Genomic DNA, 18,282 nt, shown 5'->3' with positions numbered 1-18,282 from the left:
AAACAGCTGTTTTTTGGCAATAAGTTAATGTTTTTTAGTGTCTTGAAAATGTGCTATTTTAAATACCTCCTGATTGTTAAGTCACACTGTACCGTTACCTAGCAACCCCAGCGATGCATAGCCTGTTACCTAGCAACCCAAGCTAAGTTCCAACACATTAATCAGCTGGTTTTACCGCTATATGTGCTTTATGCAGCTAAAATCTCCCACTTGTGGGACTAGTAAAGGATTATCTTATCTTATGAAACTTTATCAAAACTTACCATACCAATCCTTACCATATCTTACCTTACTTTGCCTTACCAAAAAGAGGTTTTCCCCCAGAACACCTGGTAAGCCCAGTGGCAGGGCCGTGATAGGGCAGTCATCCAGCGACCTAGCATGTTTTTGAGTTAAATTTTTTTTAATGTTGACAGAAAATGTTTAAATATTACTAGGTAATTGTGTGTTATTGGAAGACATTATTAAAAACACCTAAATCCCAACTATGAAGTCTTAAAAAAGTCAAACAATAAAAAGCGTAAAATCAGTAAACAATGCTAAGCCTGGTGGGGGTGCAAGTAAAGCCTGGGTGGCCCGCCAGGCTTATAGTATACTGGGGGAAACCCTGCACTCTGTTGACCTATCATCCAGAAACTACTTGCTACCTTCTTGTTGATTGTGCAGGAGGATCTACTTCTACTTTTCAAAGATGTAGAGTTGCATAATTGCGCCCCCGTTTGCATCCATTTTCACGTGTGAGTGTAAATGTTGAGTTAGGGACATGAACAATAACAGTTTATTTGGATTTATATGGAGGCTCTAAAACTAAAATGATGATTTTGTGCAAAAAATGTAATGAACATGTTTGGTGTCGCCCATAGATCTAACCTAACCTGTTCAAGAAAACATAATGGGACACTTAATAAAGACAGATGTTTGTTTGCTGTAATCTCTTTCCCGCTCGTTTCTGTCCCCAGGTGCTGTTCGCCACAGAGACATTTGCAATGGGAGTGAACATGCCCGCCAGGACCGTGGTGTTCGACAGCATCAGGAAACACGACGGCACCGGCTTCAGGAACCTGCTGCCAGGTTTGAAACGGTCCTAGCTTTCTCTGTCATTGGATAAATAGCAGCATTTTGATCCAATCTTCTGCATTTTGATCCGCACTTCAAGGCGAATACATTCAGATGGCGGGCAGAGCAGGAAGGAGAGGCCTGGACGCCACAGGAACAGTCATCATTTTGTGTAAATCGGGCGTTCATGAGATGGCCGATCTGCACGCCATGATGATGGTGAGTCCCTCCATGTTTGAAAACTCACAGCAGAGACTTTTGCGATGGGAGTGAAAATGTGCTGTTTCAAAACCTCCCGACTGTTAAGATGTACAGATTCTCCACTCATCATGGGCCTAGGTCTTTATTATTTATTCAACCACCATAAAAACATACTAAAAGATGCAGAAAAATGTTTTCCTAAATAAGAAAATAAAAATTTTATTGCCTAACATGTAGTAGCATAACATTAATTTAGTGAACTTGAAGAGGTTTGTGTAGAAAATATTTACTAAGTTGTTCTTATCTTGAATGCAAAATGTATGCATATTTTGTATAGTTTTGGCGTAATTACTGCTCTGAATATGTTGGGGGTGACATGACCATTTGCTATGAAAAGGTTATTTTAATAAAAAATGACCTTCTTTGAGTCTATATACTCCAGTTATCGATTAACTGATTACTAAATTAGTTGACGATTATTTCAGTTTACCACGATTAATTGTTTCAACCAAATTTTTCATTCCTTCCTTGCTTTGCCCGGCAATAAATGTATTCTTCAAAAGGCACTCCATCCCAGAAATAGACTTAAAAAAAAATAGAAATTGATTAATAAATAAATATAACCTGCAGTTGAGCTTTGTGCTGGAAAGTTTCAGAAACAGTTTTGCCTGATTTCTGTCTCTGTTTGGTTTAGGGAAAACCCACCATCCTCCAGTCCCAGTTCAGACTGACCTACACCATGATCCTGAACCTGCTGCGGGTCGAAGCGCTCCGAGTGACCGACATGATGAGGAGGAGCTTCTCTGAAAGCCACAGAGACACTCAGGTGATATCTGCACAAAAACAACTCAGCAGCAAACAGAGAAGCAGTAAGAGGATTTTAGAAGTCAGTCTGAAAGCTGACGAATAAATCTGTTTTTCTTCTTCTGCTGTTCTAGGCGCATGAGAAGAGGATCAGCCACCTGAAGCAGATGTTGGCGTCTCTTCCTCCTCTAGAGACAGAGGGCCAGCTCTCTGATATCTTGCCTTATTATCATACAGCAACGGAGATGCAGAACACCAGAGAAGCCCTGCAGGTAACCCCAATCAGTTGATTAATAAATAAATATAAACTGCATTGATAAGTTTCAGTAAGTTTCTGAAACCTACTGCAGAGAGTTTCAGAAACAGTCTAGTTATGTTGTTGTTGTGAATAAAAAAACAACAGCAAACCTCCCAACTCCCATTGGATTCATTTACATTTTGACTTTCTAAATTCAAGTTCACTCAGATATCGGATATCGACAAACAATCATACAATGATTATTTGTTTTATTCAGAAAAAGTACTCTTCTTCCTAAGTGCTAGAGCTGGTACTACTTAAAGCACTATAATGATCTTAACATGCTTGAAAAGGTGCAAGAAGAAGTAAAAAAAACTTATGAACTTCTACCCCACAAACTCATACCATGTTTTCAGATGGACAGTCATTATTTAATAAAAGAAGGCAGGAAAATCTTGACATTTAGTTAATTTTCATTTTATCTTCTTTTTTTCCATGGACTCACCAAACATATACATCTAAATATAAATATATATATATCTTCATCCATACCCACACATTCATATATGTTAGCCTCAGTTTACATATAAACATTTGTGCTAACTCTCACCCATATTTCTATATTGCATGAAAATGACTTCCTTGTAAATTGTATTAAATTTTGACGTTGTTTTAACTCCTTATTTAGCTTGTTGCTTAAGCTATATCCAAACTCCAATCCAAACTAATGCAAGACTGTCTGCTGACGACAGGCTGATTGCTTGTTTTTAATCTGTAGTGTGCTGAAAGCTTGCAGCTTCCTGGATAAAACAGCAGCAGAGAGCCAGGGGTGGAAATACGGCAAGCACAATGGTCATATAATATCAAAACATTTTTATATTTATTTGAAATTTTTATATCCTGACTTAAACTCATGGATTTTAGTATTCACGTGAGTTCACATTACGCTACGGGACACTCAACAAGCGCCACCTAGAGTTCAGACAATATCATTCGAGATGAGAGTTTAGCATTTTTGCTTTGTTGACATTTTTTTGATATTTTACTGTTTTTAGCTTCTGTGACTATTGCTTTTATTTTACATGAAGAAAAGAACAATTTGCCTGAAACTCAACAACATCTTTTGTTGAATATAGATTCTTTACATGGCCAGAAGGACCCATATGGGCACAGCTGAAACAGGTCCTTAAACTCTCTAAATAACATACTATATATATGTATATAGCATATATACACACACACACACACCCACACACACACATATACATACATATATATATAGATATATATATATATCTATATATATATGTATAAAATTCCCTTCTCACCCACCGCGGGTGGTTCTTATCCTCTGAGCTCGGGTCCTCTACCAGAGGCCTGGGAGCTTGAGGGTTCTGCACAGTATCTTGGCTGTGCCAAGGACTACACATTTCTGGACTGAGATGTCTGATGTTGTTCCTGGGATCTGTTGTAGCCATTGGTCCAGTTTGGGGGTGACTGCCCCGAGGGCCCCGATGACCACAGGCACCACTGTGGTCTTCACCTTCCAGGCCCTCTCCAGTTCCTCCCTGAGGCCCTGGTATTTCTCTAGTTTCTCGTGCTCCTTTTTCCTGATGTTGCAGTCGCTTGGTATTGCTACATCTATCACAACGGCTTTCCTTTGTTGTTTATCCACTACGACAATGTCTGGTTGGTTCGCCATTACCATTTTGTCTGTCTGGATCTGGAAGTCCCACAGGATCTTAGCTCTGGCGTTCTCTGCCACCTTTGGGGGTGTTTTCCACTTTGATCTCGGGGTTTCCAGTCCATATTCTGCACAGATGTTTCTGTACACTATGCCTGCAACTTGGTTATGTCGTTCCATGTACGCTTTCCCTGCCTGTATCTTGCACCCTGCTGTTATGTGCTGGACTGTCTCAGGGGCCTCCTTGCACAACCTGCACCTTGGGTCTTGTCTGGTGTGGTATATCTGGGCCTCTATTGCTCTGGTGTTTAGGGCCTGTTCCTGGGCGGCCAGGATGAGGGCTTCTGTGCTGTCCTTGAGTCCAGCTTTTTCCAGCCATTGGTAGGATTTACTGATATCAGCCACTTGGGTTATTTGCTGGTGGTACATCCCATGTAGGGGCTTGTCCTGCCATGATGGTATCTCTGGCACCTCAACCTCCGTTCCCTGTTGTCTGAGATATTCACTGAGCACATTGTCTGTTGAGGCTTTGTCCCTGATGTATTTATGGATCTTAGTTGTTTCGTCCTGGACTGTGGTTCTCACACTCACTAGTCCTCTGCCTCCTTCCTTGCGGCTCGTGTACAGTCTCAGGGTGCTGGATTTGGGATGGAATCCTCCATGCATTGTTAGTAGTTTTCTAGTCTTAATATCAGTGGCTTTTATCTCCTCCTTTGGCCAGCTAATTATTCCAGCAGGGTATCTGATTACTGGCAGGGCATAGCTGTTTATCGCACGGATTTTGTTCTTGCCATTGAGCTGGCTTCTCAGGACTTGCCTTATATATATATATATATATATATATATATATATATATATATATATATAATATGTGTGTGTATGTATGTTTATATAAAATGAACATATGGCTATATATATTTTTATGTATATATAAAAATTATGTTTATCTATATATATTTATATATAATAAACATGTAGCTATATGTTTTAATACATAAAATTAATTTATATATATATATATATATATATATATATATATATACAGTACAGACCGAAAGTTTGGACACACCTTCTCATTGAATTCAATGAGAAAGTGTGTCCAAACTCAAACTGTACTGTATATATATATATATATATATATATATAATATAAAATAAACATGGCTATATATTTTTTATGTATATTTAAAATAAAATTATTATTTATCTATATTTGTTTATATAAAATAAAATGTGGCTATATATTTCTATACATAAATGTATATATACACATAAAATGTATTCATTATATATATATATTTTGCTATATATCTACATATAGATGTTTTTGTATAGTATTGTTAAACCGGAGCACCCGGAGAGAACCTAAGTTAGAAAATATGTCCATCCTCCCCCCTCCCTCTGTCCATCCCCCCATCCTCCCTCTGTCCATCCCCCCATCCTCCCCCCTCCCTCTGTCCATCCCCCCATCCTCCCCCCTCCCTCTGTCCGCCCATCAATGATAGACCGATTTATCTATCATGGATGTTTTGGATGGTATTGTCAAACCGGAGCACCCGGAGAGAACCCAAGTTTTAAAGTCCATCCGTCCGTTCCTCTCTATTCGTCTTCTCCCTTCAGTAAAAGTACTTCCACCATCCCTCCTTTGTGTGGTTCCTGCCTTTTACTCTGTCTTTCGACCGTCGAGAATGTGCTTTCGCTTTATATTTGCTGTCATTGTCTGAGTCTTCACTCTCTCCTCTAGCTTTTGAACATCTGACTTTTGAACTAGACCTTCTCTTCAATTGAGTGTCGCTTTCTTCATGGCAATCTGTTGAATCCTCTGTTGATGTTTTGTTTTCAGACGTCTCGTCAGCTGTGCGGCACAAACTATCTCTTTTTGTTAAGGAATCTGTTGACTCTGTTGACTCATCCCCTGAATGAAATGCTCTTGATGGAGGTGTTAGTCTTACTGTGGATCGTCGACGTTTCTGGTCGGAATCTGATGACTCCTCAGTGATGCTGTGATTATAATCTATCTCACTTGAAGACTCATCTGAAAATTTTTCTGGTCTCCTGATGGCAGCAGCGTTTCCTGTTGAATTCAAATCATCTGCTAAAGATCCCCTCAGCAGAGGATGGGGGGATTTCACTGCATCATAAGGAGATTTAAGGTCCCCCAGAAATTTCTCAATTTTTGGTTGGAAGGTCTTATATTCCTTCAGGAGATTATTGATCTTAGTCTTGAAATAATTCAAGCGTTTGTTCAGCTTCTCTTCTTTCTTTCTCGCCATTTTAAACGTGAAAAGCCTTTGTTTGGTCCCAAGTTTTGCTTTTGCTTTCAACTCGTATATCTTGCTCAGGTAATCATTCTCAGCCTTCTCCAGATCTCCGATCTTCTTCTCTATGTCATTGTAAGCAGCCTCCCAGGACGTTTGATCCGAAAGTCTGTCTGTTAAGACCTGAATCACCTTTTCTAACTCTTTGTTGAGGTCTGAGAGCCTTCGTTTCTCATCTACTGCGCAGAGAAACTGGTATTTCAACATGGGCACATTGATGGCTTGTTGCCTCAATGTTTTGATCATCTCCACTAGTTTCTCGTTCTTTTGGACTGCTTCATTCACTTCTTCCTGTTCCACCGCTAGTTTCTCCTTCACAGTGACCAGGTCGTACGTTTTTAGTTTCTGCCTGATCTCTTTAAAGTAGCTGTCTTGAAGGGCCATCATGTCCTTGTTTTCCCTTTCCTTCTCTGTGAACTCATCAAATAGTTTAGTTTGATGTACAAGTTGTCGTGACAAGATGGCGACATTCTTTTTTAACTCTCTGTTAAGAAATGTCAGCCGTTCCTGCTGTTGTTGCGCGGCCCCTTTCAAAGATTTCATCACAGGTGCCTCAAGTAGTTGTTCGTTCATGTTTTTCATTACATCAAAAAGCAGATCTCTCCTTTTGCATAGATTCTCCAGTTTGTCTTTCTCATCAATCCAGATGTCAGATTCCAAATTCAGCTTAAAGAGCCGTCTTTCGGATTCCTCGAAAAACTCCTTCTCGTCTTTCTCCAGTCTATTCCGATTTTGATAACGTCTTCTGCGGGCCTTGGCGTTCTCCAGTTCTGTGTTGACTTTCAAGAGTTTCTGGAGCGCCCTCCTGTTCTTCTTGCGGACTTTTTCAGCATCAAACATGGCACCTGCTGCTGCCTTCTCCTTCTCAGTTTTATACATTTTGAGATTTTTCTCGCGGGTAAATCCAAAAATGTCAGAGTGAAACAAAATGTAGGGCAGACAGCTTCAGGACCAAAATCCAACTGGAGAGAATTATGATGACTCATAGACAAAAGCTGTAGCATCAAAGGGTGACATTGGTGACATCATCAGTGTATGTGTGACATCATTGTTGTGATGTCACAACCTCCCATCAGGGCTTTGTTTTATAATCATTGCTTAGACATAGACAGAGTTTGTCATTCAATTGTACGTTTAAAAACATACAAATTGAAAGATTTTTAGTTGCAAGGCTCTAATAATAATAAATAAATAAGTAATAATAAAAGTATTGATGTAAATATATATAGTAGATACTTGTGTGACTTTTAAAAGTGTCCTGAAAGCTGCATTTCCCTCATTGACTGAAGCACTTTGGGACCAATGTAATGTGTTTTAAGTTTGGAGGCAGCAGAAATCTAACATCTTCAATTTTCCTCAGAAATGTTTGTGAAATTAATTTAAATTTAGATTTTTTTTTTTTTAGTTGTCCAACAGACTCACCAAAAACCAAATAAAAACACAGAGCGCCGTCCTGGTTTAGAGAAGAGCGGTCCTAGAAAATTTGAGTTTTAAACCGGGAAAGTAAACGTTGCCATGGTGATTCAGTGTGGTTGCCCAGGGCAACCCCTTAAAGAATTTGTTGCATTCTAAACTGAATTTGGCTACATTATTAAATCTGTTGACATGATTGGATGGAGGATACTTCTCTCCACATAAATGGGGTCTGCTTTGCCTCCTGAATGCCTTTATTGAAACAATTAAAAAAAAAACCCATTTATTTAATCAAGTAAACCCCGTTGAGATCTAGATCTCATTTTCAAGAGGGACCTGAAACAAACTTCACTCCCCGTCGGGGAATCGAACCCCGGTCTCCCGCCTGACAGGCGGGGATAGTCACCACTATACTAACGAGGAGAACTGAATAAAGGCATTCAGGATAAAGGCATTAAAAACAGTTGAAACAATTCAACTATCTGACCATTTGTTGTTGCCTTTTAATTGGTTTTTAATGGTTTTAAGTGTTAATAAGACACTGAAATTTTTGCCTTTCATTATTTTTCCTTTGTTTCTAAAAACATAAATAAATTCACCTTGTCCAAATCTTAGGAAACCCCTTTGGAAAAATAAAATCAGTATTTAAATTGACATCTATTGCTCTGCTTCCCTTTGGAAGCAGCTTAATGTTGGTAAAATGTCATTATAAGACGTCAAATTACTTATTTTTTTCCCCCCCATTTGAGAAAACTTAGGGCACCCAAATGACCGTTGCTGCAAGACGTACTCATTACATATATATATATTAATTCCTTAAAGTCTGACACTTGTTTTGTTTGGAAAAAATGTATTTAACAAATTTACTTTGTTTTTCCACTGATATATCAGTCATGTTAACAGCTTCATTAGTGTAACTTTCTATGGTGTCTTACCTTTGCACAAGTACCAAACATTGGCATTTAGATCTGATAACTGTGGAGCTGATAATCATTCATTTTGTTTTATATTTTCAAGCAGAAACTTCTAAAACCCTGTTGGGCTTACCAGCGTAAGGCAATTATTTTTGTATTAAATTTGCAGAGAATATTCTCCTTCTCTCATGAGTAATTACATTTTTGTCCCTATTTATAGTTATTTTCTGTTTTAAAATGCATGACAGGAATCTTTTCATTACGCATTTGAATCACTTGTGTTACTTTTAGGTAAATTAGGAACATCCCTATCCCTCAATTAGGTTTTCTATTACACCTTCACTGATCATGAGAAGGTAACTTTGGCTTCATCTTTATCTGCTGTCTTGTTTTCAGAAAGCCATCCTGGAGTCTGTGAACGGACTCAAAGCGCTGTCTGTTGGCCGAGTTGTCATCGTCAACAACAAGCAGCATCTTAACGCGCTGGGAGTTATTCTACAGGTAGAAAACACACTCTGGACTCTGAGCATTACGTTCTCCCTTTTTCTCACAGTTGTAAACATCCAACCTAATTTCTCAAGCTTTTGATCATTATGTATTCAAGTGTACTTTTTGATCTGTGAGCAGTAAAAAAAAATCACCTCAGTGAGCCGCTATTAGCAGCAAGACGACCCTTGTGAGTGAAATTTCTTTGTTCTGTTAATAACTCCGTTTTGTTTGTTTTACAGGTGTCCAACGACGCTGTGAATCGCACCTTCATGGCGCTCATTATCTGTGAGAAGGGGAACGAGGAAGTGGATAGAAAGGCTGAGGACAACGCCGCTTTCCAGCACCTGTACAACACAGCTCTGTTCATACCTGAAGGTATAGCTGCACAAACCCATAACATCAAAGGAACATTTTATTACACTTCTTCTATGAACCCCTTGCATGTTATTGCTACCAGAAATTTTGCGCTTGTGCACAACGCTGGAGGCCAAAAAGACGCTTCTTTTACATCCCATCCATAGCCGCGCTGCTGTGGTAGAAACATTTTATGAACGAAATGAAACCTGGAGATGAAGGTATTATTAATTTAGTGCAGTGGGCAAAAGTTACCAAATGGAAAAATAACGCAGAAAAAACATTAAACAACAACTCAAAACTTCTCATATTCTTCTTTTTTCTCACTCTCTGTCTGCTACGCTAAACAAAGACTCATTGTCATAGCAACTGATATCGCCACTTTATGTTTCAAGGTTCAACACCAAAAAACACTCAGATTTCTCAATTTCCCACACCAAGAACAGAACATTCAGTCAGTTACAGTATTATAGGCTTAATGTTTGTTTTGTGATTATGAAGTGATCCCTGTAGTTGATTAGCTGCCGCTGCTATTAGCTAACCTAACACTGCAGTGGTAGATTGGCTGCCGCTGCTATTAGCTAACCTAACACTGCAGTGGTAGATTGGCTGCCGCTGCTATTAGCTAACCTAACACTGCAGTGGTAGATTAGCTGCCGCCGCTATTAGCTAACCTAACACTGCAGTGGTAGATTAGCTAATTTAAACACCAGCTCTATTGATGATCATCTCACCTTTTTTTAAAAAACATTTTTAACTGAACTAAAACACTGAATTCCACACCACATCTATATGTTAAGGTTGTCAAAGTCAAGCTAGCATAACTGAGCTATTTTCCTCTTCCTCGCTATTTATTTTCCTAATTAAATATTTTTCCTGGCCTTGTTATCTAGTTGCCCTAGTGTTGACGATTAGTCCCTTTTTATTTTAAATGTCAGGCGTATATTAAAGATCTATTGATAACTTAACAGCTAAAACCAATGCTAGTCAGCAGCTTTTTGCCCGCCAGCAGGGAGGCAGTTATGCACAGGTAACGTCCATAACTGCTTTTTTTTTATATATGTAAACAAGCAGGCCTTTCAGATGCAGAATAATGTTTTTCTGACGTTGTCTTGCTGTTTTTGTCAGGTCCATGCAGCCACACGGTGCAGAAGTTAAAACTTCAGGACATATCCGCCATCACAGTGAAAACCCTCAAAGTGATTTCCGACAGAATAATCGATAACTACAACAAGAGGCAACAGCCGCGGTTCAGGTGCCGTCAGCATCCATCTTTCATGTTTTAATGGAGGGATTGGGACCCAAACCTGTTTCTGAGGCAATGTTTACATTTACAATAGGGGCGAGCGTCATGGACTTAGAATTTTTGGTTGCAATATTTTGTGATACTATAGTGATAACGGCAATCATTTATGCTCCTTGGTGATTCAGGGCCGAACCTCCCGGCCAGGCCATCTCCACGGCGACGCAGGAGCTGCTGCGCCTGGCCGAGGCCAACCCGGGCGGCGTGGCCACCCTGGACCCGGTGAACGACCTCCAGCTGAAGAGCGTGGACGTGGTGGAGGGCTCCATGAGGCTCCGTGTGCTTCAGGACAGCCTGCGGGACTTCAACTGCGTCCACTCGCCCACCTTCGCAGAGCAGGTGTGTTTTTCCTGGATGTGTTTAATGCAGAGGGATTACTGCCGCTCTACTGCGCATGTCACCTTTACAACGCAGGCAAGAATATATTATTCTAACTATTTAAACTATTTTCAATAATAATTAAAAATAATAATCTCAAATCTCATTGAGAGCTGATTATCGTACGTGATCTAATTGCTTTAATATTGCTAGCATGTTAATGTCCGACGTCTCGGTCGTTTTCTCTCGTCAGCCTGCATTAAATCCGTCATTAAGACGCATCTCACTCATTAATGTCAGTTGAGTGACGTAGCTTATTGTATCACGCTGTATTAAACAGTTGTAGTACGGCGGCAACATGCTAGCTAACGTTAACAGCATGATCAATGCGGGTAACCGTGGCAACCAGCCAGCGTTTAAGGCCGCCAGCTCTTTCTGCAGTCACGTCCACTGTGTTTACAAACTAATAATCCAAACAATTAATAGACTAACGATTAATTGTCGATTAATGGTTTATTAGATCCAAATTAGTTCCAGTCGTTTATTAAAGTCGGCCTTTAGTGTTGTAGTTTGGCCACAATCCAGCAGAGGGCGACAATGGTCATCCTTATGTTTAAGTTTAATAGTGTGAGAAAACCACAATTTCCGGTTTACTCAGTCAGTATTTATTACAACTGACTCAAAACTATGTTAATATTTAATTACTATTTTTTCATCCAGAATATTATGAAAAATTTAGCCTTTATTGTTATAAGAGAAAGTCAGATTTTTAAGAAAGTTTCATTGTTAGTTGATTGATATATGGAGGTATTTCTAACATCCAAAATAAAACATGACAGAAATAAAAACCACTTAAAACCATAAATAAATTTGATTATGGAATGTCTGTTAATATTATGTCAGAAAATATTAATCATCAGAATGGAAATTGAGCTTATTTTAATTTTCCATGCGCTTGATTGATTAATTGCTTTTTCCAACAGGCTTGCTTGCATCCCTAGTTTAATAATAATTTTCCTCCTCTTCTTTATATTTTTGAGAGGCACATCAAATACAAGACAAAGCGATATTAATGAGAACAGAATATTTAAAAAGCTAATTAACACCACAGCTCTACATAAGACTCTTGTTTTATAGCATGCCCTGTTTGTTTCATTTTTATCCCTGCTCCAGTTTTCCTTCCATCTCTCCATCAGTTTCTCCTCTAGGTTCAGAATAATATCAAACTCTAGCTTTAAACATCTGCTTCTAAGCTCTCAAAACAAGCAGCTTCAGTAAGGAGATAAGATGTAAGAATGTGACCCGTTTCTATAATTAAACCTACAGCCGCGGCTGAACGCCGACTCACACGCACAGTGTGTCTTTTGAGCCACCTCTCTCATTACTCTGCATAATAAAAAGCTCTAACTCCCCGTATCACACCCTCCTCTTATCTGTGCTCATGTCTTCAGTCAATATTCTGGGTTTTATCTGCTTATTAATGATGTGTGGATGAATAATGAGAGATGTTTGTGCAGTCATGAGGAATGAAAGTAAACTCTAGTTTAAGGCTAGTTTCCATACCCTAAATCAGTGGTCCCCAACCTTTCTATTACTGCGGACCGGTCAAGACTTGTTCCCGCTAGCCTTTTTTTTTTGCCCTAATTTTCCCTTTACGACAACCTAACAACGTCCTGCAGTGTGTTTTGTGTTGAATATGCCCGATCTAAAATCGGGCATATTCAATATTGTCTTGGCCCGATTATCGCAGTCTAGGGGGTTTTCCCTGACTGGGAGCGACTGGGAACGCAGCCTATGGGGTTTTCCCTGACTGGGAGCGACTGGGAACGCAGCCTCGAGGGTTTTCCCCTGACTGAGAGCGACTGGGAACACGGCCTGTAGAATGTGACACGTAGCCAATCAGAAAACGCGGTGACGTAAGAACCGAGGTGAATCCCAAACAGTTGACATGGCGCAACTGAGAGTCCGGTGGGCATCGGAGGTGACGTGGAAATGTTTATTACTATATGTAAAGGTAATTTTTATATATGTTTATTATATGTGGTTATGTTTATTCAGTTAAAAATGTTAACTACGAAGAAACATAATTCACCTCCAAATCATAGTGCAGCAGATAGAGCGGCTGCTCCCGCCATCTTTTATCAAACGCCTTTTCTTTTTGTTACGTCTTTTATCGCTTAAAATGAACCACAAACTATCTCTGCTGCTTCTACAAAAAGTTCTAAAAAAGTTGCTTTTAAGTCAATTTGGTTGCATTTTAAGAGTATTAAGATATTTCCACTAGAAACTAAACCAAAAATACTTGGTAAGATAGTTTTTGCAGTGTACAAACCTTCACAGATCTTTTCTTGTTTTTGTTTTTACTAATATCAAGATAACATTGGAATATAAAACAGGTGAAACAAATGATATCAATTAGTCTTTTACACCTACTGATCAATTATTGCAGCGTATTTTTACTCTAATTGATACTTTGTTTAAATTCTCCTATAGGAACAGGCGTGTATTTAGATTTAGATTTTCCATTTCGGCCTCATTTTTCTCTAATAAGTAGCATCAGTTTAAGTTCAAATTAAATAACTCATGTTTTACTACGTCCCAAATCGTGAAAACCTAAAACAGAAAGAAAACATTTTTTACCATTCGTATAAAACATGTTGCTTTAAAGTCTGATTATTTCTGCAGTGTTTCTGTTTTACGGTTGATCTGATTTGTTGCTTTGTTTTTGTTCCAGTTTGCTCGTATTAAGGAGAGGATGAGCGTTCAGGAGGAACTGGACCGGCTTCTGTTCCTGGTATCGGACCAGTCCCTGATGCTGCTGCCTGAATACCACCAGAGGATCAAGGTTTGGATCTTTCCACAGAGTTTCTGTTTAGTCTTTCAAAGTTGGTCAAATTGTGAAATGCGACTGTGTTGAAGGCTGAAGTTTGAAGGAAATAGTTATTCACCGTGAAATAGATCACGTTTTATCATATTTTGACTAGAAAATTAGAATAAGAGCGTGAAAGATTTTTTTTAAAGTGCGACTCAAGTTTGAAGAGTTGAAACTTTGAAGAGCTGATTGAAAGAATTGAAAGAAAGAAAAAACTACATATACAAAACTCTTACAGGATTTTTCTCTTTGACTTCAACTACACCGTAGTTGCATAACTACGTTTGCACCAAATATACTTCCATTGCTTCCTTTCCTCTAACATGTGGCTTTAAAGAGGGCATCTATTTTGCAAAATTCACATTTTGCACGTTTTTATGTTTCTGTTTGTGTTTCAATTCCTAAAAACAACTGAAGCATAAAATAAAAAACACTTAGCTGTTTTTTACAATAAGTTAATGCATTTCTGTTTTAGAAACTATCAATTAAGTCACATTTGGTGTTACTTAGCAACCCAACCCTGTGACGTAGCAACCCAAGCAGAGCTCCAGCACATTTGGTCAGCTGGTTTTACCTCTGTATGCGCTGTACAATGGCTGCTGGAAAAGAAAAGTGTTTTGTTGTTGACTTACCATCCAGAAACCACTTGCCGCATTCTTGTTCGTTGTGCAGGAGACTCTACTAATACTTTTCAAAGATGTGCAGTTGTGTAACTGTACATCTATTTGCAGCCATTTTCACATGTGAGTGTAAACGTTGAGTTGGGGGTGGGGGGACGTGGCCAGCAGCTGACTGTTTGGATTTAAGCTGCAGTATGTAACTTTTACACAAATATGTTTAATCCATATTTATTAAAACTGTCACCATGTTGTCATGGTTTAGGACAGATGATCTGTCAAAAGATCGATCTCCTCAACTTCCTATCATTGCTACTATTTTGAAATATGCACCGCTCTCTTTCAAAAACAACCAGTCAGAGCCAGGAGGAGGGTTGTAGCGCTGTCAATCAACCTCGTGTACATTCTACTTGATGTACTAATGGTGGAAAAGCAACTTGCCATTACAGGAAAGCTGTCATCTGTGGCTATGCTAACTAGCCTTAGCATTGTTGTCAGGCTATGTTGTGATGAACCAGCTGTAGCGTAACAGAGCAAGTAGGAGCAGGTGAGCATGAGACAGATTGACGGTTCTAAGTCCCGCCCCCTGGCTCTGATTGGTTGTTTCTGCTGGTTAGCACTGGGAGCACTGGGAAAAGGTAGAGGAGCTCAATTTTCTTTTTTCCACAGATTATCTGTCTCATATTAAACTGTCAAGACATAATTATAATTTTAGCAAATATTTTTAAAAAATAAAAAGTTACATACTGCAGCTTTAAAGGGACAAGGCGCCCTAAAACAGCAAATAGGCGGAACTGAGTCGACCAAAATCTCATTATTTAATGGAATTTGAGCAACAAATGTAGTGAACATGTTTGGTATCGTCCACAGACGGGCCTGCCACAATAAACAATAAATCAATTAATCACATGATAAATTAAAAGAAACTCAATAATTTTCATTTGCTTCATTTATTGTTTTTCTTTTTTCTCTTTCTTTCTACCATAAACTGGATGATGAGTCTTCAGTTTGGTGCTCTGGTCTCAACTAGCCCCTTTTTTTAAAGATCATTTTGTTTACAGAGACTTCATAATTCACTTTATTTGTTGTTTCTGTTGTTTTGTTTATTTATTTGGGATTTTTAAAATGTCTTCCGGTTTCAGTGTTAAAATTCTCATTAGAATTTAAAAGTTATTGATCCTTGAGAATGTGTCCTTGCTTTATGTGCCATTATTACTATCATACTTGAAAATGGTCTCAAATCAACAATATCATCGTTTATCGCAATAAGCTCTGGGACAATTTATCGTCTAGCACAGGGGCATCAAACTCATTTTCATTTTGGGCCAAATCAAAATCTGAACTTTCTTAAAGTGCCGGTTGTGCCAGAATATATTGATAAAACCAATTCAACTGTTAAAATATCAATAAATAGCTGTTCCTCCAGGATTTTGTGATTGTTTTAGTGGTTTTTTTGCAATCAAAATTACAGATTTTGTGGTGCCAGTCTAGAAATGTTAAGGAATTTTTACAATATTCACACTAATGTATGATGTTAAATGTAAATTCCTATTACTTGTATCAATTATGGACAATAAAATCAAGTACGGCTGAGGCAGCAGTCACTTAAACACAAAGTTTTTGACCAATTTTGAAAAAATGTACAGTAAAATTTGAAAAAAAATGTGGAGATTTGTTGATTTTATGTAAATTTTGCAGATTTGTGAAAACCTGTACTGACTTATTGATGTAAATTGGAGTCTAGAGGGCCACATAAAAAACTACAACGGGCCAGATTTGGCCCCCGGGCCTTGAGTTTGACACCTGTGGTCTAGCAGAATTTGTTATTGTCACAGGCCTACCTCTAGAGCTATCCTACCCGGTTCAAGGATTTTAAGGAAGCGGGTTCAGTCCTGCAGTCGTTCATCGGTCTTGATCTTGACCAGGTTTGTTCATCTTCCTGCTCTGTGGCTCTCAGGTCCTTCAGTCGCTGCAGTACATCGACAGCAGCGGCGCGGTGCAGCTCAAAGGCCGAGTGGCCTGTCAGATCAGCAGCCACGAGCTGCTTCTGACCGAGCTGCTGTTCGAGAACATCCTGAGCCCGCTGGCGCCCGAAGAGAGCGCCGCCCTGCTGTCCTGCCTGGTCTTCACCCAGAACACGCAGACGGAGCCGCACATCACCAGCACTCTGAAGGAGGTGAGCAGGAAGAGACGGGCTCTGCTCCCTGCGCGTCACAGAAAGTAGTAGTTAGTGAAGCGACGTGTTGCAGAGACGCCGCAGTGACTCATTTTGTGTAAGGCTGTGTTGACCTGATGCATAACATTCTGCAGAAAGGACAGCGAGGCCTCGTCTCCTGACTCAGACCGGGTCACGTATTAAATCACTTTCTGCGTCAGAGTGTCGGGAACAGCCTTGACATGAAAGAGCTTTACAGGAGCTTAAATTAGTGATGCCCTGAGTCGCTATCTGGAAGAAAAAAACAGATTTCCTGGAAGGAGATCCTCCTGTTGACACCCAGGAGCAGCTTGTAGAGTCTGTTGGGTTTGACAGGTTTTATCCACTTTGTCCCGTTTCTCTCCTTTCAGAGCATCGACCGCGTGCTGTCGGTGGCCCAGCGAATCGGGCAGCTGCAGCGGGAATGTGGGATAGGACAGACGGCCGAGGAGTTTGTAGGCCAGTTCAAGTTCGGCTTGACTGAGGTGGTGTACTGCTGGGCCAGAGGCATGGTGAGGATGTCCACCTTGTGACCCAGTTCTCACTTTTTACACCACATTTCATGCAAACTGCGGCTTCCGACTGTTGTAGAAGTTGTTCGTTTGAAACCAGTAAAACCTGATGCGTCTCTTGGGGTTTTCTAGTAATTGAAGGAGCGTTCACTCCGGCCATGTTTAGGAAGTTTGATTTGTTTATGGAGGTGTAAATGTGCAATCAAATTCTGAAATAAAACAAACTCTTATACACCTTAAAACCTACGTCTTAGCTGTTGAATTGAACTGTGACGTAATTCGAATGGATTTATGAATGCCAAGCAGACCAGAGACCACTCCAAAAGCAGGGCATTCTGGGTAAATACAACCAAACAAACATAATAATCTAGTGTGACAGGATAAATGGCTCGTGGTCCTTTGGAAAAGACAAAGGAAAAGTCGTACAAAAATCTCACGCTACCCAATTGTTGTTTACATTTCATGAAGAAGGAAGTTGCGCTCATTTGTTCTTCAGATGTTTCTGTGTTGTTTCCGTCAGTGGTTCTTAATGCAGCGCCACCACAGGCAAGGAGGGGAACAGGTTTTCAAATGTTTTCAAATGGTTTGTTTAACAGTGCAACTTAAAAAAGAACCACAGCAGCTGAAAATGTAACAAATGCTGTAATTTTGTTCCCCAGTGGAACTGAATCCACCGGACCACCAGGTGTGAAAACACCTGAAGCTTCAACTGGTTAAGAAAATTTTCTTAAGGTGTTACGAGAATAAAGGCATAATAATATGAACATAAAGTCAAAGTATTGCGAGAGTAAATTCGTAATATTACGACTTTATACTCGTATTTTTTTTACTTTACTTTCACAATTTATGACTTGATCCTTATATTTATTCTCTTTTTTTTTGTCTATTCTTGTAATATTATGACTATATTCTCTCTTTTTTAAAATGTATTGATATTATGTTTTTACTTCTCATAATTATACTTTATTCTTGCAATATTATGACTTTATTCTTATA

At 39.3% G+C, this 18,282-nt stretch overlaps 1 protein-coding gene across 1 annotated transcript in view; it reads left to right on the top strand.

Moving 5' to 3' along the window:
- Positions 1-18,282, top strand: part of skiv2l (Ski2 like RNA helicase) — a 30,619-nt gene that overhangs the window by 11,589 nt on the left and 748 nt on the right. The window contains exons 18-28 of the mRNA XM_014474296.2: positions 960-1,071; positions 1,157-1,275; positions 1,952-2,083; positions 2,196-2,333; positions 9,024-9,128; positions 9,356-9,491; positions 10,599-10,725; positions 10,902-11,112; positions 13,826-13,936; positions 16,538-16,756; positions 17,146-17,286. Coding sequence (XP_014329782.1) covers positions 960-1,071; positions 1,157-1,275; positions 1,952-2,083; positions 2,196-2,333; positions 9,024-9,128; positions 9,356-9,491; positions 10,599-10,725; positions 10,902-11,112; positions 13,826-13,936; positions 16,538-16,756; positions 17,146-17,286 — 1,551 coding nt within the window. The remainder of the gene's footprint in view (positions 1-959; positions 1,072-1,156; positions 1,276-1,951; positions 2,084-2,195; positions 2,334-9,023; positions 9,129-9,355; positions 9,492-10,598; positions 10,726-10,901; positions 11,113-13,825; positions 13,937-16,537; positions 16,757-17,145; positions 17,287-18,282) is intronic.

Source organism: Xiphophorus maculatus, chromosome 13 (genome assembly GCF_002775205.1).
Source record: "Xiphophorus maculatus strain JP 163 A chromosome 13, X_maculatus-5.0-male, whole genome shotgun sequence".
In the NCBI taxonomy this organism is placed as follows: Eukaryota; Metazoa; Chordata; class Actinopteri; order Cyprinodontiformes; family Poeciliidae; genus Xiphophorus; species Xiphophorus maculatus.
Note: the sequence above shows the minus strand (reverse complement) of the source record. Positions and strands in the feature narration are given on the sequence as shown.